Source organism: Ascaphus truei, chromosome 6, assembly GCF_040206685.1.
Source record: "Ascaphus truei isolate aAscTru1 chromosome 6, aAscTru1.hap1, whole genome shotgun sequence".
Taxonomy (NCBI): Eukaryota; Metazoa; Chordata; class Amphibia; order Anura; family Ascaphidae; genus Ascaphus; species Ascaphus truei.
In genome coordinates, this window is record NC_134488.1 from 30,113,769 (window position 1) to 30,135,973 (window position 22,205).

At 46.8% G+C, this 22,205-nt stretch overlaps 2 protein-coding genes across 8 annotated transcripts in view; one reads left to right on the plus strand and one right to left on the minus strand.

The window, feature by feature from the left end:
- EYA3 (EYA transcriptional coactivator and phosphatase 3) overlaps window positions 1-9,173 on the plus strand; it is a 96,376-nt gene extending 87,203 nt beyond the window's left edge. For all 6 annotated transcript variants that reach the window (XM_075603769.1, XM_075603768.1, XM_075603767.1 and 3 more), the window contains one exon: window positions 5,224-9,173. In XM_075603769.1, coding sequence (XP_075459884.1) covers window positions 5,224-5,304 — 81 coding nt within the window. In that variant the 3' untranslated portion in view covers window positions 5,305-9,173. The remainder of the gene's footprint in view (window positions 1-5,223) is intronic.
- Window positions 9,174-11,876: 2,703 nt separating this feature from the next.
- Window positions 11,877-20,949, minus strand: XKR8 (XK related 8). 2 transcript variants are annotated; one of them, XR_012802114.1, is made up of 4 exons: window positions 20,665-20,949; window positions 18,646-18,851; window positions 12,727-17,613; window positions 11,877-12,660 (listed from the first exon to the last, which is right to left on the minus strand). XR_012802114.1 is itself a non-coding variant. In XM_075603774.1 (3 exons), exons 1-3 carry the CDS (start codon window positions 20,853-20,855, stop codon window positions 16,922-16,924), a joined length of 1,089 nt encoding a protein of 362 aa, XP_075459889.1. In that variant the 5' UTR covers window positions 20,856-20,949; the 3' UTR covers window positions 11,877-16,921. The 2 variants fall into 2 exon arrangements, 1 of the variants encoding a protein (XP_075459889.1); XM_075603774.1 differs by having other exon boundaries at window positions 11,877-17,613.
- Between the last annotated feature and the right edge of the window lie 1,256 nt (window positions 20,950-22,205).

Here is a 22,205-nt window from a genome sequence, read left to right on the forward strand (position 1 = left end):
AGACAGATCTAGGAAAGAGTAGAGTGATTCTGGCAGCAGCATTTAGGATAGATTGTAGGGGAGACAGGTGAGAGGCAGGAAGGCCGGACAGCAGGAGGTTACAGTAATCGAGGCCGGAGAGAATGAGGGTCTGTGTCAGAGTTTTAGATGCTAGTGTCAAAGGTGGGGAGCCCCCTAAACCACCTATAAATCCACAATGCAAAAGTACACTGGCACTGCACACTCATGGGTGAAAACAATCAAATATTTGTCTGAATTTAGATATATACAAAAATACTCCTGAATAAATCCTAAATATACATATACAAAAAATGCAAATTACAAAATATTACCCAAAGTCAAACTATGACAGAATGGCATCCTATCCATGGAAAAGAGGCGCTGGCATGTTTCAGGGCGTCCTACCCATGGAAAAGAGGCGCTGGCATGTTTCAGGGCGTCCTACCCATGGAAAAGAGGCGCTGGCATGTTTCAGGGCGTCCTACCCATGGAAAAGAGGCGCTGGCATGTTTCAGGGCGTCCTACCCATGGAAAAGAGGCGCTGGCATGTTTCAGGGCATCCTACCCATGGAAAAGAGGCGCTGGCATGTTTCAGGGCGTCCTACCCATGGAAAAGAGGCGCTGGCATGTTTCAGGGCATCCTACCCATGGAAAAGTGGCGCTGGCATGTTTCAGGGCATCCTACCCATGGAAAAAAGGCGCTGGCATGTTTCAGGGCGTCCTACCCATGGAAAAGAGGCGCTGGCATGTTTCAGGGCATCCTACCCATGGAAAAGAGGCGCTGGCATGTTTCAGGGCGTCCTACCCATGGAAAAGAGGCGCTGGCATGTTTCAGGGCGTCCTACCCATGGAAAAGAGGCGCTGGCATGTTTCAGGGCGTCCTACCCATGGAAAAGAGGCGCTGGCATGTTTCAGGGCATCCTACCCATGGAAAAAAGGCGCTGGCATGTTTCAGGGCGTCCTACCCATGGAAAAGAGGCGCTGGCATGTTTCAGGGCGTCCTACCCATGGAAAAGAGGCGCTGGCATGTTTCAGGGCGTCCTACCCATGGAAAAGAGGCACTGGCATGTTTCAGGGCGTCCTACCCATGGAAAAGAGGCACTGACATGTTTCAGGGCGTCCTACCCATGGAAAAGAGGCGCTGGCATGTTTCAGGGCGTCCTACCCATGGAAAAGAGGCGCTGGCATGTTTCACGGCATCCTACCCATGGAAAAGTGGCGCTGGCATGTTTCAGGGCGTCCTACCCATGGAAAAAAGGCGCTGGCATGTTTCAGGGCGTCCTACCCATGGAAAAGAGGCGCTGGCATGTTTCAGGGCGTCCTACCCATGGAAAAGAGGCGCTGGCATGTTTCAGGGCATTCTACCCATGGAAAAGAGGCGCTGGCATGTTTCAGGGCGTCCTACCCATGGAAAAGAGGCGCTGGCATGTTTCAGGGCGTCCTACCCATGGAAAAGAGGCGCTGGCATGTTTCAGGGCATCCTACCCATGGAAAAGAGGCGCTGGCATGTTTCAGGGCGTCCTACCCATGGAAAAGAGGCGCTGGCATGTTTCAGGGCATCCTACCCATGGAAAAGAGGCGCTGGCATGTTTCAGGGCGTCCTACCCATGGAAAAGAGGCGCTGGCATGTTTCAGGGCATCCTACCCATGGAAAAGAGGCGCTGGCATGTTTCAGGGCGTCCTACCCATGGAAAAGAGGCGCTGGCATGTTTCAGGGCGTCCTACCCATGGAAAAGAGGCGCTGGCATGTTTCAGGGCGTCCTACCCATGGAAAAGAGGCGCTGGCATGTTTCAGGGCGTCCTACCCATGGAAAAGAGGCGCTGGCATGTTTCAGGGCGTCCTACCCATGGAAAAGAGGCGCTGGCATGTTTCAGGGCGTCCTACCCATGGAAAAGAGGCGCTGGCATGTTTCAGGGCGTCCTACCCATGGAAAAGAGGCGCTGGCATGTTTCAGGGCGTCCTACCCATGGAAAAAAGGCGCTGGCATGTTTCAGGGCGTCCTACCCATGGAAAAGAGGCGCTGGCATGTTTCAGGGCGTCCTACCCATGGAAAAGAGGCGCTGGCATGTTTCAGGGCGTCCTACCCATGGAAAAGAGGCGCTGGCATGTTTCAGGGCGTCCTACCCATGGAAAAGAGGCGCTGGCATGTTTCAGGGCGTCCTACCCATGGAAAAGAGGCGCTGGCATGTTTCAGGGCATCCTACCCATGGAAAAGTGGCGCTGGCATGTTTCAGGGCGTCCTACCCATGGAAAAAAGGCGCTGGCATGTTTCAGGGCGTCCTACCCATGGAAAAGAGGCGCTGGCATGTTTCAGGGCGTCCTACCCATGGAAAAGAGGCGCTGGCATGTTTCAGGGCGTCCTACCCATGGAAAAGAGGCGCTGGCATGTTTCAGGGCGTCCTACCCATGGAAAAGAGGCGCTGGCATGTTTCAGGGCGTCCTACCCATGGAAAAGAGGCGCTGGCATGTTTCAGGGCATCCTACCCATGGAAAAGAGGCGCTGGCATGTTTCAGGGCGTCCTACCCATGGAAAAGAGGCGCTGGCATGTTTCAGGGCGTCCTACCCATGGAAAAGAGGCGCTGGCATGTTTCAGGGCGTCCTACCCATGGAAAAGAGGCGCTGGCATGTTTCAGGGCGTCCTACCCATGGAAAAGAGGCGCTGGCATGTTTCAGGGCGTCCTACCCATGGAAAAGAGGCGCTGGCATGTTTCAGGGCGTCCTACCCATGGAAAAGAGGCGCTGGCATGTTTCAGGGCATCCTACCCATGGAAAAGAGGCGCTGGCATGTTTCAGGGCGTCCTACCCATGGAAAAGAGGCGCTGGCATGTTTCAGGGCGTCCTACCCATGGAAAAGAGGCGCTGGCATGTTTCAGGGCATCCTACCCATGGAAAAAAGGCGCTGGCATGTTTCAGGGCGTCCTACCCATGGAAAAGAGGCGCTGGCATGTTTCAGGGCATCCTACCCATGGAAAAGAGGCGCTGGCATGTTTCAGGGCGTCCTACCCATGGAAAAGAGGCGCTGGCATGTTTCAGGGCGTCCTACCCATGGAAAAGAGGCGCTGGCATGTTTCAGGGCATCCTACCCATGGAAAAGTGGCGCTGGCATGTTTCAGGGCGTCCTACCCATGGAAAAGAGGCGCTGGCATGTTTCAGGGCGTCCTACCCATGGAAAAGAGGCGCTGGCATGTTTCAGGGCGTCCTACCCATGGAAAAGAGGCGCTGGCATGTTTCAGGGCATCCTACCCATGGAAAAGAGGCGCTGGCATGTTTCAGGGCGTCCTACCCATGGAAAAGAGGCGCTGGCATGTTTCAGGGCGTCCTACCCATGGAAAAGAGGCGCTGGCATGTTTCAGGGCGTCCTACCCATGGAAAAGAGGCGCTGGCATGTTTCAGGGCGTCCTACCCATGGAAAAGAGGCGCTGGCATGTTTCAGGGCGTCCTACCCATGGAAAAGAGGCGCTGGCATGTTTCAGGGCGTCCTACCCATGGAAAAGAGGCGCTGGCATGTTTCAGGGCATCCTACCCATGGAAAAGAGGCGCTGGCATGTTTCAGGGCGTCCTACCCATGGAAAAGAGGCGCTGGCATGTTTCAGGGCGTCCTACCCATGGAAAAGAGGCGCTGGCATGTTTCAGGGCATCCTACCCATGGAAAAAAGGCGCTGGCATGTTTCAGGGCGTCCTACCCATGGAAAAGAGGCGCTGGCATGTTTCAGGGCATCCTACCCATGGAAAAGAGGCGCTGGCATGTTTCAGGGCGTCCTACCCATGGAAAAGAGGCGCTGGCATGTTTCAGGGCGTCCTACCCATGGAAAAGAGGCGCTGGCATGTTTCAGGGCATCCTACCCATGGAAAAGTGGCGCTGGCATGTTTCAGGGCGTCCTACCCATGGAAAAGAGGCGCTGGCATGTTTCAGGGCGTCCTACCCATGGAAAAGAGGCGCTGGCATGTTTCAGGGCTTCCTACCCATGGAAAAGAGGCGCTGGCATGTTTCAGGGCGTCCTACCCATGGAAAAGAGGCGCTGGCATGTTTCAGGGCATCCTACCCATGGAAAAGTGGCGCTGGCATGTTTCAGGGCGTCCTACCCATGGAAAAGAGGCGCTGGCATGTTTCAGGGCGTCCTACCCATGGAAAAGAGGCGCTGGCATGTTTCAGGGCGTCCTACCCATGGAAAAGAGGCGCTGGCATGTTTCAGGGCATCTGGTGCAGGGGTTGGTACCTCGAAATGTCATGCCAGCTTCTCTTTTCCATGGGTAGGATGTCATTCTGCCATACATATTTAGGATTTTGCATTGTTGGTATATTTATTATGTATTTCTACATTGAGATAAATAATGTAAGTATTTGTGTGTGCAGTACTTTACATTTTTTTTATAGGTTTTTAAAGGTTCAATCCCACATAGCAAAAAATATATATATTTTAAAAGCTTTTAGTACTGTTAGATGTGTTTTTAAAGAAGCCAGTGAGATTGTTACATTGTTTCCTCGATGCAAACAGGATAAAACACTGGGCACTCTCTTGGTGAATGACATATAGTGATGAAGTGAATATATTGGTGGTAAATATAATGGTGCTCGTATTCATACAATAATTTGTGAATGAATCGGTAAAATGATGCGCTGCCCGACCCGAGTGGATCCTCCTTCGATCCTTGTAAAATTGGAAAGGCGTTGTCCCTGAACAGCACCTTTCCAGTTGTTTACTGGATGCTGTTTTTGGCCAGCTACATGGGATTGCACTTTGTATTGATCACAAACATATTTTTTTTTTAGAGAGGAGGGGGTACAGAAGGGAAAACCCGGGGGTTGCGGGGAGCATTAACAAGGATTCGGGTCCCGCTGCTCCCATCTTATTTAGTATATAGTAGTTTGTCACAGTTACAATTGCAAGAAATTGTAACTATCTTTGGAAATTATTGTTCTTTCGGTTTGGCTAGTCTATAATTATTATTATTATAACATCTAAATGTATTTTGTTGTATACGTTGGTTCAAATATTATTATTTTTTATCAAATGCTATGGCAGTACTCTTATTTTGGTAGCTAGACATGCACATTTTCAAGCAGAGGGAGCTAATTAGACCACTGTTGCCTTTATTATATATGTTTTAAGATAATACTTTATTCTAAGTTATATTTGATATATTCTGTGGTGTGCATTTAAGTGAATTTCTTCATAGCACACTATCTAATGTTCTCAATTGTTTTTTTGCTTGTTTTTAGCACAATATGCCCTTCTGGCGGATCACAAACCACAATGACCTCCTTTCCCTCCACCAAGCTTTGGAGCTGGACTTTTTGTGAAGCCCTCCGGTAGAAGATGGACTCATGCAAGCCTCCAGAGAGGGACCTGCCTTCATCTCCCAGAGATACTCGCCTCCAGCTTCAAATCGGCGAGATGCCCTCCTGCCTTCCCATTGGAAAGAGGCCAACCAGAGGCTTGAGATCTCCTTTCCTCACCCCCCCGCCCCTTCCGCTGCCCAGGAAGGCCCACCCCCAAGGCTTGGGGGGGGGGAATCCCCCTCCCCGCAGGCGGTCCCACCCAAAGCTTGTTTCCTTACTCCCCCACCCCCCCTTTGCGGCATGGCCCACCCATGGCTCAAAATCACTGAAGGTTTCATTAGACACAATGGAGTACAGTTTCTTAATAAGAAAAAGGAGTCGCTTGCATCTATATGTCCCAGTGATACACAAATGAAATATTAAAACGTACACAAGGTTTATTTTTTACAAACCAACAAAACAAAATGTCGCCGGGGTTTTTTTTTTTTTGAATTATTATTTTATAAAGACTGGCATTTGTGGCTTGCGTCCCATCAAATGAAGTAGCCAAATCTTTAGCTAAGGATGGAAGTGCACAAGCATCGGACTTCCCTGCAAAGAGTCTGCATCAAATGGACCCCTTTGGGTTAATGTAAATATCTTTTTGATTTTTAACCGTGTCTGAAAGCCAACAGAGGGCTGCCGCTGTTTGATATTTTTGTTTTTTGATTTACCATCCTGGAATCTTTCTGAAATACCTCTTTGGGGGCGAAACGCTCTAGCCATTATTTTACCTGGGATGACGGTAACTTATTAAAACATGTTGGGGGTTTTTTTTTTTGTTTTTTTTTCTGCTAGATTTTGTCATTGTTTTTTCTGCGTCAGAAGAAAATATCTGGGCTTGGATTATTCTTTTCATGATCCATGATGTTGTGTTTCCCCCCCCCCCCTGTCTTTGGAAGGGGTGTGCGGGGTGGGTTGCAGAATGTTTGGTATTTTGACATGATATGGTGATTTTCTCATTACTGCCTATAATGTCTTGTTTGGTTTGCAGGAATAAAAGCGCAATTCTTGGAATCGGGCATTAGACGTAGATGGGGGTATTTTTTTTTGTAGCAACATATAAATAAAAAAAACAAGCCTGGCCTGAAATACAATGTCCACATGGCCATTCCTGCTGTTTATTCTAATGTGCCCGACTCCCACACGTAGCACAGAGCTGCACACTTGAGACTTATTAATGAAGCAACAGGGTTGATGTTAGCTCACAGCTGTTTCCTGAATATAACATGAACCCAGTTCCCAGGCATATTCATTGGCCAGACCTACACGGAGATGGTGACGCCGCGTGTGACCCCAACTGCTCTTGGATATTGCATCGCATTGGATTATGGCAGACTACTACATTGCAATCTGTTGTAAGATAATGGGGCTCTGAAGAATTTGGAGAAGTAGTTACTTTTATTGACTGCTTCATCAATAATGGTTTGTTATGTGGTAGGTTTTGATACCATGTAAGGCAGGGTTGGCCTACTCCATGCCTCAGGGGCCACAAACCGGTCAGGGTTTCAGGATATCCCTGCTTCAGCATAGGTGGTGCAGTTGAAGACTGAGCCACTGATTGAGCCACTTGTGCTGAAGCAGGGGTATCCTGAAAATCTGACCTGCAGAGGGCGAGCACTGGAGTTGGCCACCCCTGTTGTAGGGGATCAACATTAGCGTTCTTTACACGTGTAACTGTCGGGCGAATTATAGTGTACCATGTGAGATCCTTCCTGTTCACACATCTCCGTGCGGTTGTGAACCTCACTCCTGACACCTCCTGATATTCACCCAACTTTGACAGGCTGTATTCTCAGCGCCTCCTAATTTATACCAACCACTGGAAGACTCCCTCCCTACAGGAGTCGATCGCCAAACCTACGCGTCCCTTTAGGATATGTTTCCTGTTGTCGCAGTATACTGGAAGAAGAAACGTGTGTATTTGAAAGCCATGTTAACCACACAAATCGGGTTAGAAAATGAAATAGCTTCTTACTAAAGTATATTACATATACAGTTGGCGTTATGACTTCATAAATGTACATTCCTTATTTCCTGTTGTAAAAGTAGTGCAAACCTTGCAGGTATCATTATTGGTTAGCCTGAGGCATTCCTTCAGAAACACTTCTTCTCTAGGTTTAAACACTTACTCTCTAGCTCTAACCTCTATTCATTTGCATGTTGGATGGGGCTTCTGCATTGAAGCCAGTTTGCAGCAGCTGAATGAATTGATGCGAATATAGAAAGTGGAGCTGAATGTTGGCAGGCAAATTAAATAATGGGTGTTAAAGAATGCCCCGAACCTAGTGTAGGGTGAAGTCCGAAAATACTTTTCCAAGACAAGCTTGTTAGCTATGCAAGGCCAGGCCTCAAATCCAATCTATGAAAACTAAGATCACAGGAAATCCATGCACGCGGTTTGTGTTAGATCTGGGCCCCTTAAGCAGCGCCAGACAGACTGCAGCGCAGCATCCAACTTTCTAGTGATAAACATGGAGTGAAGCCGCTTTTAGAAAATCGGAAAGTTGGCAATGTAATCCCCAGTAAAAATGTCTTTCGATCAGAAAACTGTTGAATGGTTTCACAGACATCTGAATAGGACAGAAAAGCGATTTTTGGTGGGCTCTGTGCGCAGGGCATGTTTAAGTACTCAGTGTTGCGTGGCAGGAATGTGTAGCACCAAATCCAGGTTGTACAAGCTGTGTGTAAAGCATTGGACATAGTGCAGGCGTGTGTGACGGAGCACCTGTCGCTTGAGCGTTCTGTGGACTGATGCGCTCGCGATGGTGAGGCGTGGCCGTGACGTAACCAGGCTGGGTCGCCCTCATTGGCTCAACCGCTCACGTGATGCGGCCGTCGCGCAAACAAAATTGTGTTGATCGCTCGCATTTTAAGTGAAAGTTCTTTGTCTTTTTGGCCATCATCGGTGGCAGCGGGAGTCGGCGGCGGCTCACGGTGTGTGTGTGTCCTGACTCCTGCTGGTGGAAGGTGGCAATATTCAGTGGCAGTGAATGTTGCTGATGGCCTCTTCTGCCAGCAGTGACGTCACTAACGTCACCACTGACTTCTGTTCCCATCAACTCCATTCACTGCACTGAATATTTCTCATGTGGTAGGTGCCGCTAAAGAAGTTTCACTTAATTTAGTTTTTTTGTCTCAAAATCCTGTTGTGCTTCACCGCGCGCACTATGGTCTGATAGTTACTGTATTTTGTTTGCACCCTTGCGCACACTATGGCCCCAGGCAGGGAGCGAGCGCGCTCGTGCACGGTGACGTCACGTGCTCTGCTGGGCCCGGCAATTTTTGGCCAGCTAGTTGAGCAGGGGGGTGGGCGTGTCGGGGCACGGTCATGACGTCACAGAGCTGGTTTGTCTTCATTGGGCGTAACGCTCACTTACCATGCCAGCGAGCGGCATAATCCAATTTGCTTGCTTCTGCAAGCACCTCGCGCAGCCAGCGCAAGCCTGATCAGCATTACCCTGGACGAGGCCTAATGCAGCAAGACAAATCCCTTGAAGGGTTTAAAAAAACAGTGTGGAGCTGCAGTTTAATGGAAGGGCTCTTGTATTCATTGCTACTATTTGTTAGAACGAAGCAAAGCGCTAAAATTACAATAATGACGACACTCGTAGGTTTGCCACCTAGAAGCATTTTATGTTATCTATTCATTGTTTTGGAGGCTTTGTCAAACACATTCATGACACCATTACCCCTTTTGCTGCAATTCATACAAATGTATAAAACTAGTTGTAATTAAATAATTACAAGTTATTTACAACTTCCAATTTGCATTTTTATCCCGATCACACTGTTGTCATTTCTGTTAATAATAAAAAAATGTCATATTTCTGATTTCAAACCTTCAAAAACTGTGCAGTCGTTTTGGAAACATTTTTAAAGAGCCTAAAAATGTTCCGGTTATTGAAGGCAACAAATGCTACATTTCTGCTGCCCCCTTTTTTTCTTTTCTTTGTTTTATATATAAAGCATGTGACAGTGTATAATTCTACATTCTTCCCTAAGCGGGCAATCGTGTGGTGCTCTTATTACAAATGTCAAAATCCTGATTGTGTGACTAACATAATGGCTGCTTCAGTCAGTATAACTCAGCAGGTACAATGTGTCCTTATATTGTTATAGAAAAATTACCTATGAGTTTACAGCTCAAACTGCTGAGAATATTAACAACAAATTATCAAACAGGAAAGTGTTACAAAGATCTTGCACTGCGGGGGAGGTGAGCTAAAACCTGCTATAGAAATCAAAGTATGCTCAGTAGGTTAAAGCTCATTAAAAATGGAGTTGAATAATATATATATATTTAAATACAGTAAGTTATCTAATACAGAATTAATTTATTTAAAAAAAATTTTTTTTAAGATTTCACGTTTTGCTGCTTCAAGTCTCAAGTGCATAATTAAAAATGTGCATACAGAAACAAATGTAAAATATTATATTTTTCCTTGGTATATGATCCTACTGGTACGCAAACTGTTTGATACTTGTATGTTTACAAGTACACACTTTCACTAAAGCAGTCAGCAGTGCAATGATTTCCATTATCGAATTATTATCCATTATTATGTTAGCTACTGATGGAATTACAATTACTTTCCACAAAAGAAAGTGGTAAAGATGGTAAAAAAAAAAAAATTTACATTTTGGTAACCAAGATGTATTAAAAATAAAGAAATAAAAATGTCATACTGTAGGCTTTATGGCATCAGTCACAGATTGTAACCCTTGAATCATGTCACTATTCTGGTCCTTTGTCAGACTAACCCTTTAACACATGAATCATCTCACTTTGGTGCCACATGGAACTGACCATTCAAGCCTTTTAAAATGTCACTGGTCTTTTGGGACTGACCCTTCAACCCATTACACGACCCAGGTCACTTTAGTCCTACGTGGGACTGACCCTTTAACACCTTCACTGTCTTTGTCACTTTGGTCCCACTTGGGACTGATGCTTTAAGGGAAAACCAGAAGAAAACGTGTTCTTTTTAAGTTAATCCTTTAATTTATAAAACACAATCATTTTCTGTAATATATCATTTTTTTGTTTTGCTTTAAAACCAAGAAGTTGCAAATATAAAACTTTGTGCAGTAAAAAAAAAAAAAAAAATCTGAATACTTATAATAGATTATTGAATCTAAAATAATATGACTTTAATCCATTACTATGCAATGTGCTGAGGCAAAGAGGTTAACGTTATAACCTGACCTTAAAGAGACGCGTGGTAGCATATACATATAATACTAATGGTACAACAGCCTGCACATCAATTTAGCCCATCTGCTGTCATTGTAAACAAGATTCAAACGCATCCACACACAATGTAAAACATAACATTAAAGCAGAGTGTTATCCATGCTGAAAATAATATTTAAAAAGTGCTATAAATCCACATTCACCCCTTTGTTAGAGGGGACCGCTAATAAAGCAAGGGTGTATGTGGGGGATGGCCAACTCCAGTCCTCGAGGGCTACCAGGGTTTCAGGATATCCCTGATTCAGCACAGGTGCCTCAATCAGCAATGGAGCCACCTGTGCTGAAGCAGGGTTGAAACCTGACCTGTCCAAGAGCCACCAACAGGAGTTGGCCACTCCTGCACTACACTATTGGTGGCTGCAGGGACTTCAGTTTGGCCCCAACCCCCGCAGCACCCCCTCTCCCCGGTGCAGAGACGTTGCTGGTGGCAGACTCTCCACGCTCTGCAGGGTACAGGGGCATTTCTTCTTGCCTGTTTTGGAATAAATGCAGCAGTTCCTTGCCTTTACGGCAATGCAATTACCGAAGCTGCGGATCACAGGAGAAAAGATTGATTAGCCAAGACCCTGCTTCCCAGGCAATGCTATATGGCTTCTTAAATAGTTGCTATAGTAACCCAAGGAAGCGTTAATGCATTACAAATTGTTTAAAAAAAAGGGCATTAAGAGTGAAACTTTCCCCCCCCACAATGCAGTATCTAATACTACACAACTGATTTATTAAAAAAAATCGGATTTTGAATAAAAATGCTTCTTTAATGACAAGGCACTTACAACTCAGATCATACCCCCCTCCTCTCCTGTGCTAATCATGAATTCCCAGTATAGGAGTGGGACCGCATTCATCAGCACATTGCCATTAAAAGGAGCACTACCCCCTGCTATTTTTACATGTATATACACCGTATATTCATTTTTTTCTAACCTTTAAAGGTAGCTAGCGCTGGTGCTGTCCCCATCAAGGGGAAACAAAAGAGCTCTTTAAACCTCTCTCGTTACGTGACCACCTCCAGTTGGCCCTTGTGACGAGGGGGAAATGTAAATATGCGGAAGTACCGGCACTGCCTGTCCCGGTTTGTATTTTGGGAGTCTCTGCACTTCCAGGGTCACAATGGACCTCACCATTAAGCAGCTGGCAGGATGTAAGGCTAAGGCCCCGCTCCCTCAGTCAGCGCGCCCGCACTGCAGACAGGCGGCGCGCTGACAGGCAATTGACCGCGATATGCGGTCTGTAGGGGGCGGGAGCGTGGTAAAACTTTGCCAGGTCTGAGATCGTGGTGCCGTCCACCCCCCCCCCCCCCCCCACGCAACACATACACACACATACTTTTCCCCCGCAGCTCCTTCCCTGCTTCCCTCCCAAGCCGCCTCCCATCCGTAGCTCCTTCCCTCCCCTCCTTGGCTGACTGCCGCAACACGTGACGCGTCAGAGCTTCAAATCACTAGGAGCTTGCAGCATCGGCCGGCTGACGCGTCATAGCACGCAGTCAGCCAAGGAGTAAGGAGCCATCGGGGACCTCCACACTAGAGGAATGGGGCTGGTGGTCGCGGCCGCGCGTGCCGCCGGACGCAGCGGGACCAAAGCCTTAGGATGAGGATCTCCTACCCAGGGCTGCAACGTTCCTCCTGAATGTGCACCAGGAAGAGAAGTTCAAAAGGTGCAACCCCGTCATAACACACTCACACTCTCTCTCATGAATGTGGGTAATGTGTGGCCCTTCTGAGGGCGCTGTAGCCCTTGAAATATTTAATGTTGCCCGTCGCTGCTTTTTAAAAACGGCATAATTCAGCCAAAGGATCTCCTAGGACTAAAATGACCCAGTGGCATGTTTAAGGGGTTACACATAGGCGTGTGATCATCTGACACCTATAAACGATCTATTAATAACATTTACGGGAAGATGAGATGGGAGGAGGGCTCTGATCTTCCCCTGGCTGTTCCCATGTGTGACATCACAGCGCTAAACTGGAGTTTGCACAGGTACCTTTCTCCGATATCTCTGTTGACCGGATATGTTAGATCAGGGGATGGCCCATTCCAGTCCTCAAGGGCCAGCAACAGGTCAGGTTTTCAGGATATCCCTGCTTCAGCACAGGTGGCTGGTCATTGTTGAACCACCTGTGCTGAAGCAGGGATATCCTGAAAACCTGTTCCTGGAGTTGGTTACCCCAGGTTGGTATTGACACGCCTCCCTTTTCAGAAGCCCCGATAAGAATATCCTTGGTTTTGCTTCTTTGTAAATGAAGTATTTGCTCCAAATCCAGTGATATATATTTATTTTTTTCTGCAAAAAAAGGCGAGGATACTGTGGTCCTCCAACTATTTATTTTTTTGTGATAGTTGGGGGATTCTGACAAAGTGGCCCAAGCGCATCTAAAAATGTTAACTTTCCAATAAATAAAAATATATTACAATATGTTTAACACAAAAGTATAAATTAATATTATAAAAAACTTAATCTTCTTCGGAAAAGTTTTAAAACAGACTCCAAATCTGAGGCGTGCCACGAACAGCCAAATATGATTTTTTTTTTTTCACGCACAACTAGCAAAGCCGGCGCCGGTTAGCGTACTCATCGCAGGCAAGTACCGTTACCCACCGTGTTATGCCTCAATGGACACAAGTGCCCCTAGTGGTGACGTAGTGAAACTATAATCAATGCAACGCTTATATCGACTACATTGAATAAAAGCCAAATTAGCTTTACTCATTCGTTATTCTTTCACCGACCCTATGGAATTCTAGTTCAGTTGAAAATGAGATAAAGAAAAATATCACCCACTACATAGGGTGACCAGACGTCCCGGTTTTTTCTTCCTGGTCCCGGTGTCTCGCGATGTTGGCACATGTCCCGGTCGCGCATGCGTGATGGGTGCGTGCCGGCCCGTTCAGCTACATATTGAAAATCTGGTACTGACAGGTTCACCAATAAAAGAAAATACTTGCATTTTATTTTTGGGAGTATGAAAAAGATGGGGACACAGCGTAACCCTGTGTACCCCCAGAAAAAAAAAGCCATGTATAAATCTAATATGTTTAAGGATAATTACCGTTGTTTCTTTTCTGCAAATGTATAGGGATTGCAATTTAAAAAAGGTGCAATCTGCACGCAGTTGGCGACAAAACAAACTTGTAAACACTAACCATATAAATCGGCTTTCTTAACCTGATCGAACCATGCGAGAAGTAAAACTTTGGCTTCTGTTGCTTTGGAAATTAACTGTTCTCAGGCAGTCTCAGATAAGGATAGGGTAGCTTTTCCTGTGCAAACTCTTGTTAAACACAGTGACATCACACTCCTCCCAAGTGTGAGATCACCAGGTTTAGAAACTGACACTCACAAGTATTTATAAATCCTTTTTAGTCGTTAGATTTAAACAAAGACAAAAAAATAAAGCGTTAATCACCCCACAGGACCACTGCCATTAGTACACATTGGTCCCAGGGCGATTTGACTGCATAAAAAGGCAGGTTTGCTAATACTGTTTGTATCGCTGTCAATTATTTTCCAGCAGCTTGAACTCACTTCTGTATTTGCTCTGATAATGTCTCTTCTATCCCGTAACTATGCAGTGTGCTGTCACAGCTCAGCGTGGTACAAATGCAGCAGGAGAAATGGGTCTTCTACAATGGTTGCTGCAACTGTGTGTGCAATCCCTGCTTCCCTTCATAATAGAAGCAAATCAGATCAAACACTAATAATCATTAATAACTGTACAAAATACAAAAAAACGCCTTTCCTGTGATGTCTAAAGCAATAAGGCATTTGGGATTTGGCAAGCATGAGGGTAGAAAGCAGTCTGTAGGTATTGGTTTGGTTTTTTTTCCTCATGTAAAACCACACACATTAGAAGCACTCTAAATAGCTTTAGTAATACCTTTTAACATGTGTGAGTAGAGATAAAAACACACACACACACCCCACCCCCACCCATTTGTTACTCCTGCTGATATCGACATATTGCTTTATATTCAGATCACTGATTTCAATAGCAATGATAACGCAGAGTATCCCACCAGCAGAGAAACACAGTAATATTTCCATTTGCTATATGCTTTACTGTGGAGGGTTTTTGTCACTTTTGTTTTACCCACCATAACTTAACTAAGTGTCCTATCTATGTTCTAGCTATCCTAAGCTTAATTTTGCAAAGCCAATAACCAACCCCACACTGAGGAGACCCACTAAGGTTGAAACAGCTGTCTGTGGGTGGGTTTACCGGCTATGCATCTTAACCCCGGCTGTGCTCATAGCTGTGAAATGCAACAAGCATAAGCTTATAGGGGACCATGTTATATGGTTTTGAAGCAAAAGGTGGCACTGTGTGCTCATTTGCATGTCATTTCCCAGAACCCCTTGCTGCAGTGGAAGCGCTGTGTGATAATGGTGAAAGGTGGGGTTGCAGACCTTTCTAAGGCATGCAAATGAGCATAAAGTAATATTTCCATTTGATATATATTATTTTATTTATTTATAAAATATTTTACCAGGAAGTAATACATTGAGAGTTACCTCTCGTTTTCAAGTATGTCCTGGTATACATATATATATATATATTTATATTCTCTTCTATCCACGCACATATTCTTGTGTGCGCCTATCTATATTATATAGATACATGTATACATCCTCGTGCCACTGGTTAATCACTATTAGGTAATCAATAAGGCTGCTGTGCATTGCTGTGCGTTTGTATAGACGGTTACACCCTGCAGAAAGTATCCAGTTCAAAATGAACACACAGCAGGTAGAGATGTAAGATTACTCCCAGCCAGCCCTAACGCACATACATTACATTTAAGAATAAATAACAATTCTTAGCTTTATACTTCTCTGCAGAATAGGATTGAGATTAAACAGAATAAAACTAATTTCAGTCACAATCGGTCTCTACTAAGGTGAGTCTGTGTCTTAACCCCTCCACTGCCACCTCTGGCACAGAAGTAGCCAACGCCAGTCCTCAAGAGCCACCAACAGGTCTGGTTTTCAGGATATCCCTGCTTCAGCACAGGTGACTGGAGTTGGCTACCTCTGCTCTAGCAGCAAAGGGCAGTAAGGTACCTTCATTTAGCGCCTCACTCCTAGCAACAATGGCACACCCCACCATTCTTGTTGCCCACTCCTACTACTTTTAACACCAGTTATTGTGGGTTTGTAGGCACCAATGATGTGTGCTTTGAAGCTACCCTGAGCCAACACTGACCCATACAGATAGCATTCGTCTGGCTGAAGGCAGGATGGTTGAGAATGCCAGTCTACGACTTATTGGCATGGATCTCGCCTGACGTTTCCATTGCGGCTTCCATATGAAGGAAGAGCTGAAGATGCTGCTGGTGAATCCAAGATTCCTCGATTCAATAAAGAGGGATAAACTTTGTATAAAATGATTCAATCTAACGGTTGACCACCTTTTAGCAGACACCTGATATTTCCCCTTAGGCTGCGGCCATCTATTGTTCCATCAATTTCCTGCGCGGCCTAGCGCAGATGTCCTGCGCGGCCTCTCTGTGAGTGGCACTTGCAGAGCTCCGTCCCAATATTCAGCCACAGCCTGTCGCTCGTCCATCTTGCACGGAGCGCTGAGAATTGACGGAGAACCAGGTGACAGACGGCAGGTGAGGATTGGAATTCAGTGCGGTGGAGCTCGTGCGAATCGCACACAAAGGGAAATCCAAGAGCAAAAGGTGCATATGAATGTCTTCGTTTTGCATTACACTCGGAACCAATAATTTAGTCTCCTAAATTATTTGAGGGGTTTAAGACCGTTCTCCTTATTGGGTACTATTTATCACCATCTATCCTACTACATTGATAATAATAGCTAGCAATTTATCAAAGAAAATCCTGCTAAGAGCAATTGGGTTGCCTTGGATCATTCTGACTGCGCCAGTTTTGCAGGTCACCTTGATATATATATATTATATATATATATAGGCGAGTTAGCTTGATAAAGGGCTCCCGCGTCAAATATTGGGTTTCTGCGTTATTGGCAAAAGTGCTACACTTCATCTCAGAAGCAGTGAGGAAGAGGACGGGTTTGTGCAAAGGAGGCGGCAGCATTGTTGGAGTAAGTACTCTCCACACGATGCAGTCTCATCAAATCCATTATGGTTGCCTCCTGATGGCCAAGTCCAGTGCTCAAGGTCTGTCTGTCAACAGGTCAGGTTTTCTGGATATCCCTGCTTCAGCACAGGTGGCTCAATCAGTGGCTCTGTTGAAGACTGAGCCACTTAGCTGAAGCAGGGATATCCAGAAAACCTGACCTGTTGGCCATCCCTTGATGACTGGAGTTGGTTACACCTGCTTTAAGTGCATACAGACTACCTTTGTAGCCAGGTTCCTCAATACATGTTTCTTGATAACAGGAGCATTCTGGGATTCCTAAATCCCGCTGGTCTCCTCTTTAACATGAGGCCCTTGAATTCCACTGTGCCCGCCCCCCTCATCCTGAAATCGGGTTCATCGTTGCTATTTCTGCTCTCGCTCCCCAGGTTGGGGTGGAGAAGCGTGTAATAGAACCAGCGCAGGAGGAGCCCAAGAAAAAATGCTGTCAAGACCACCAGGAAAAGAGGCATCTCATAGTAATCTACAATGGACGGGAACCTAAGGTACTTCCAAGAGATCAGCAGAACCAAGCTATCTGTGGTGATGAAGATGTGGTAGATCAAGCATCGGTGAATGGTTCTACCATCTGCAATGTTGAACCAGGAGAAGTATAGCACTACAGCAACTGTGGCCCTGTAAATATGTTCTAATTGCTTTCTCTGCATGAAGTCTGTCTTCTGTAGCCAAACCCACAGGAAGAAGGGAACCCAAAGCATTAAGAAGTGCAGAGCTATCCAGCAGTGGAAGACTGACGCGAAGAGCGTGATGCACAGGATCCGTGGGAGGATGAGGAAGAAGTTCCACAGGAAGTAGACGGCGGAAGAGCATATGTTTAGTTTCTGCTTGTCCTTCAGGAACAACCTCAAGGAACGGTGGTAATCCACGATGCTCCAGCTTATAGAAAGGAACGAGCTTGAAATGCTGAAATCTAGGAGGGAGAGAGAGAGAGAGAGGGGGGTGCCACTTCTGGAGATTTGTACCGCAAATTAAACAATCCCTGACAATGATCCAAGTAGCTTGTAAAACATTTAATAAATACTTTTTTTAAACTTAAGTTTTTCTGGAAAGATTTAAGCCATAATTCTATAGTGAAAAAAAAAAAGAAGTAGCACCAACACAATAAAATAAAATAAACTAAACCTGCACTAGACCAGTAATAACTAACAAAATCCATAATTAATCTGCAATAGGTTTGATGTTTGAGCCGCAATACAAATTTCTCTCTGAAATGTCTTTAGAACACACATCACCTTCCCAAATTATTTGAAATGTAATCTCATCACTTGCAGACTATACATCGGGACTCTCCAACTGGCCGCCCGCGGGCCAAATGCGGCCTGCGACAGGCTTGAGGTGACCCTTAGGCCGAGTTTATAGTACTTGCTACGGCGACCGCAACGTTTCGCAGCGCCGTAGCAAGTACATGTCCGTCGCGGGTGCCCATATTGGGCGCACCCGCCACGGCGACCACGTGATGTCAGCCGTCGCTGGAAGCCAGAAGATTTTGATATTTCCAGTGATCGAGGGGTGGCGTCACGGGTTCAGCCAATGAGGGCGAACCGCTCACGGCCACGCCTCCACCACGCCCACCGGTTGCGATCTCTGGTCTCCTGCACCAGGAATCACTGTAGGGACGGCGACGGCTGACGTCACGTGGTCGCATCACCGTCGCCCCTACTATAAACTCGGTCTTAGACTCAGTTGACCAAGCAACTAGTATGAAATTAGCAGCAGCAAAGTGCCATTTTTCACACTAAGACTCACTTGTTAGTTATGGTCATTAAAAAATGGATATGGGACAGATGGTTGCAAAATGTTGAAATATAATTTTCAGTGTTATAATGTATCTAAAATGACATTATAATACGCCTGTGACCATTCTGCTGCTAAATGTTTTCTGATGTGGCGCAGTTGGAAGAGCCCTGATACATACATGATCGGTGTATATATTTATACTCACACTGGAAGTACTGTATCTCGCCCCTCTGTAACACAATATACAGTAGCAGGATGAGCTGCGGAGAGTTCTCCAGGAATGTTTCCATTAGCCGCATCATGCTTATATCGTGAGTTAGGAAGTATGCATACTCCTGGAGCCAGGCACTGTTGGATGTCCCCTCTTTGCATCTGAATGCAGATAATCCCGCTTCCACGGAGTGAATACACCTGGGGGGCAGAGAAGAGACCTCGTCACAAACACCGAAAACCAACCGCTCGCTCCTTCCTCTCATCGTCCCTTCTGTCCCCACGTGTCGCTGACCCTTTAATTCTGGTCGGTCACCAGCCTCACCTTGTGTAAAACTTATCAGTAATTTTTAGACCTCGATAATAACATTCAGCATCACCTGATAAACACAAAATATTAAGAAATACAAGGGAGATATTAATCATCCAGAGATAGATAGAGATATATATATATATCTATCAGGGTTGCAGACCTGTTTAAGACACACAAATGTGCACACAGTAATTTTTCCATTTGAGAGAGAGATATATATATATATATATATATATATATATATTATATACACAAATAATCGGCGCTAAAAAGCTATACATGGAATAATAATCCATTAAAGGATTTAAATCAATACAATGAAGCCAGGTAAATAGAAAAAAAGGCTATAGGGTAGGTGGCTCAAATGTTTCTGGGTTCTGAACAGCTTCTGCGGGATAAACCAAGTTGCAAAGGATCTAAAAAAACAAAAAGCAGAAGCGCATGCCCCATGGTGTATTACCATTTAATACAAATAACAGGTTGAAGAACCCTTAAAAATGCACACTCACACATATGTGTTTCCATCGCATTGTGGATAAACTTATACAGGTAAGAGTTATAACCAACGGAGGAGAGCCTGTTGCAAGTACTGCCATATTCACCTTCACTCACATCAGCCGTGTGAGTGTATTTTATTTCATATTAGTATTTTACTATCCCAACTGGCACCATCAGTGTGCTCTCACTCCCTTTCACCACTCACCCTGGACCTCTGTGCTTTCTTCCTGTCTTCAACGGCACATATGAGAATCAACACCTGATCATGAGAAGCCCCAGGATCAGCACAGAGGACCACCCTAAGTGATTCCACTCACACATGCCCGTGTGAGTACACTATATTATTGTTTACTCTCTATCCTCTCTGACAATCACCCTGGCAAATTTGCTGACTTGAGGCCACTCTGTGCCCCTCTTCTGTTCATGAGCTCATCTCACCAGACCTGCTCCAGCAGATGAGCCCACCTTGTGACCAGAAGGAGAGCCTCCAAAGACAACGCTGAGGGATCTCGCTCACATATGCCCGTGTGAGTACCTATAGCCTCATACTATTACCTTCTACCCCTTACAGTATCGCATATTGTTATCTTGTATATTTTTACACTGTATTTTCCTCTTGCATGCGCTCATCTCAACTCCACCTACACCTGTACCAAGGATCAGGGGACGATCCTACCGCTCGAGCAGCAGCACTATTAGGGCCAGTATCAATTTTGATTATTTGTTCATTTGCCTTTCTCCCATACCCCCCCTCCCCTCCCAGGGGCCTACATCATATTCAGCTATTTTCTGAGGGAGCGCCACTGTTATCCTTTCTCAGTGACACCGTGGCATGGTTTTAATCAATACATGTTGTTTGTGGTGCAATTAATACATTTCATATTTTTGGACGCTAGATTGCTTGTATTGGGATACTTTTTTCTCTTGGTGTGTGTGTGTGTGTGTGTGTGTGTGTGTGTGTGTGTGTGTATATATATATATATATATATATATATATATATAGCCAATGAAAATATACTGTATGCTCATTTGCATGTCTTAGACAGGTCTGCAACCCCGCCTTTCACCATTATCACCAAGCACACAGCACTTCCACTGCAGCAAGGGATTCTGGGAAATGACATGCAAATGAGCACACAATGCCACTTTTTGCTTCAAAAACCATTTTGAACATGGTTCCCTATAGCCTATAGCGGCCCCTACCTGAGTGGGTACCCCAGCTGCAGGATATGCAGTATGGCTAGGCAGGGAGTGCAGTTCAGGAGCCGCGAGGTACAGAAGTACTTAGGGTGTCCAGTGCAAGCGTTCCTTGGCATGTTATCCTTGTGGTGCCCTGTGCCCGCGTCCCCGGGCATCACATCTCCAGGGTGCCCAGTGCCTGCCTCCCCGGGCATCACATCTCCAGGGTGCCCTGTGCCAGCCTCCCTGGTCGTATCCTCCGTGTGCCCTGTGCCAGCCTCCCCAGGCACCACCTTCAGATCCCCCGGGTCCCCACCCTCCCCACCCCCGGGGCCTGCACTAGGAGAGCCCCCATAATTCGCTGTCCCATTCAAGGCCTCACCTTCTCCATCCTCCTCCCCCCTCTCCACGTGTAACTCCTGCCGGCTTCCTGCACTCCCCTCCCGGCCCTCCGTGGTTTTAGCCCCGGCTGCCCCATTACCACACCGCCCGGATTTGGCCTCCACACCCCCGGAGGTATCTGAGGCCTGGTGCCCGGGACACCCTGCGCCCCCCCGGGAGCTGTCACTACGCGAGTCCCCGGTCTCGTCATTGCGCCGGTCCACCCAGAACCAGCACCAGCTGAACAGCTGCAGGACAAGCGAGGAGAGGCCGTAGAAGCCGAGGAGGAGCGCGGCCCAGGCCCCGTCCCCGGACCTGGAGTACTCCACCGCCCCCCACACGTCAGCCCCCAGGTCCAACAGGAAGGTGAAGGTCCCCCCCAGCGAGAAAACCAGGTCCAGGAGCCCGAACCGGGCGGGTAAACAACCCTGCATCCTCCCGAGCACTGGGGAGAGGCCCCGGGGATTACACAAGTCCGGGGGCTCGCCAGCTCCAGTCACTCAGGATGTCCCTCCCATTCCCACTGAGAAAGTGTCTGTCTGTCTCTGTGTGTGTGTCTCAGTGTGTCTGTCTGTCTGCCTCTCAGTGTGTCTGTCTCTCTCTGTCTCAGTGTGTGTGTCTCACAGTGTGTGTGTCTCACAGTGTGTGTGTCTCTCAGTGTGTGTGTCTCTCAGTGTGTCTGTCTCTCAGTGTGTCTGTCTCTCAGTGTGTCTGTCTCACAGTGTGTCTGTCTCTCAGTGTGTCTGTCTGTCTGTCTCAGGCTGGGGCCTTGGTACTGCAGACCGTGCGGAGGCGCCCGCACACTGAGCGGAAAGACTGCATTAAGGCAGTGATCGCGTCCATGCGGCGCGCGTTGCGTGAGATATCAGTTCAAACTGATTTCTTGGCGCGACAGGCCGGTCACCTGGGCGGTTCACCCAATGAGGGCGAACCAGCTCTGTGACGTCACTAGGAATGCCACCAGGAACGCCCCCCACGGCCTGTCCACTATGGCCAGGGAAAGCGGGGCCTGGTAGCACAGACCCCGCTGAGCTGCGTTAAGCAGATGAACTTACCCCCTTCATCTGTAATCAGCGCGGCTTTAGTATCCCCTTCCGCACGCGTCCGGACGCTCAGCAAATTGAAGGAGACAGTCAGATTTAAAATTTCGGAGCAGAGGAGCGGTCACGTGACTGCAACCATCC

Excerpts from the sequence above, each read along its gene's own strand:
- XKR8 (XM_075603774.1), bottom strand. The coding sequence starts at position 20,855 with ATGCCCGGGGAGGCAGGCACTGGGCACCCTGGAGATGTGATGCCCGGG. Across the intron at positions 18,852-20,664 it reads CAGCTGGGGTACCCACTCAG|GTGTATTCACTCCGTGGAAG; the intron begins GTAGGGGCCGCT and ends TCTGCCCCCCAG. Across the intron at positions 17,614-18,645 it reads CGAGATACAGTACTTCCAGT|ATTTCAGCATTTCAAGCTCG; the intron begins GTGAGTATAAAT and ends TCTCCCTCCTAG.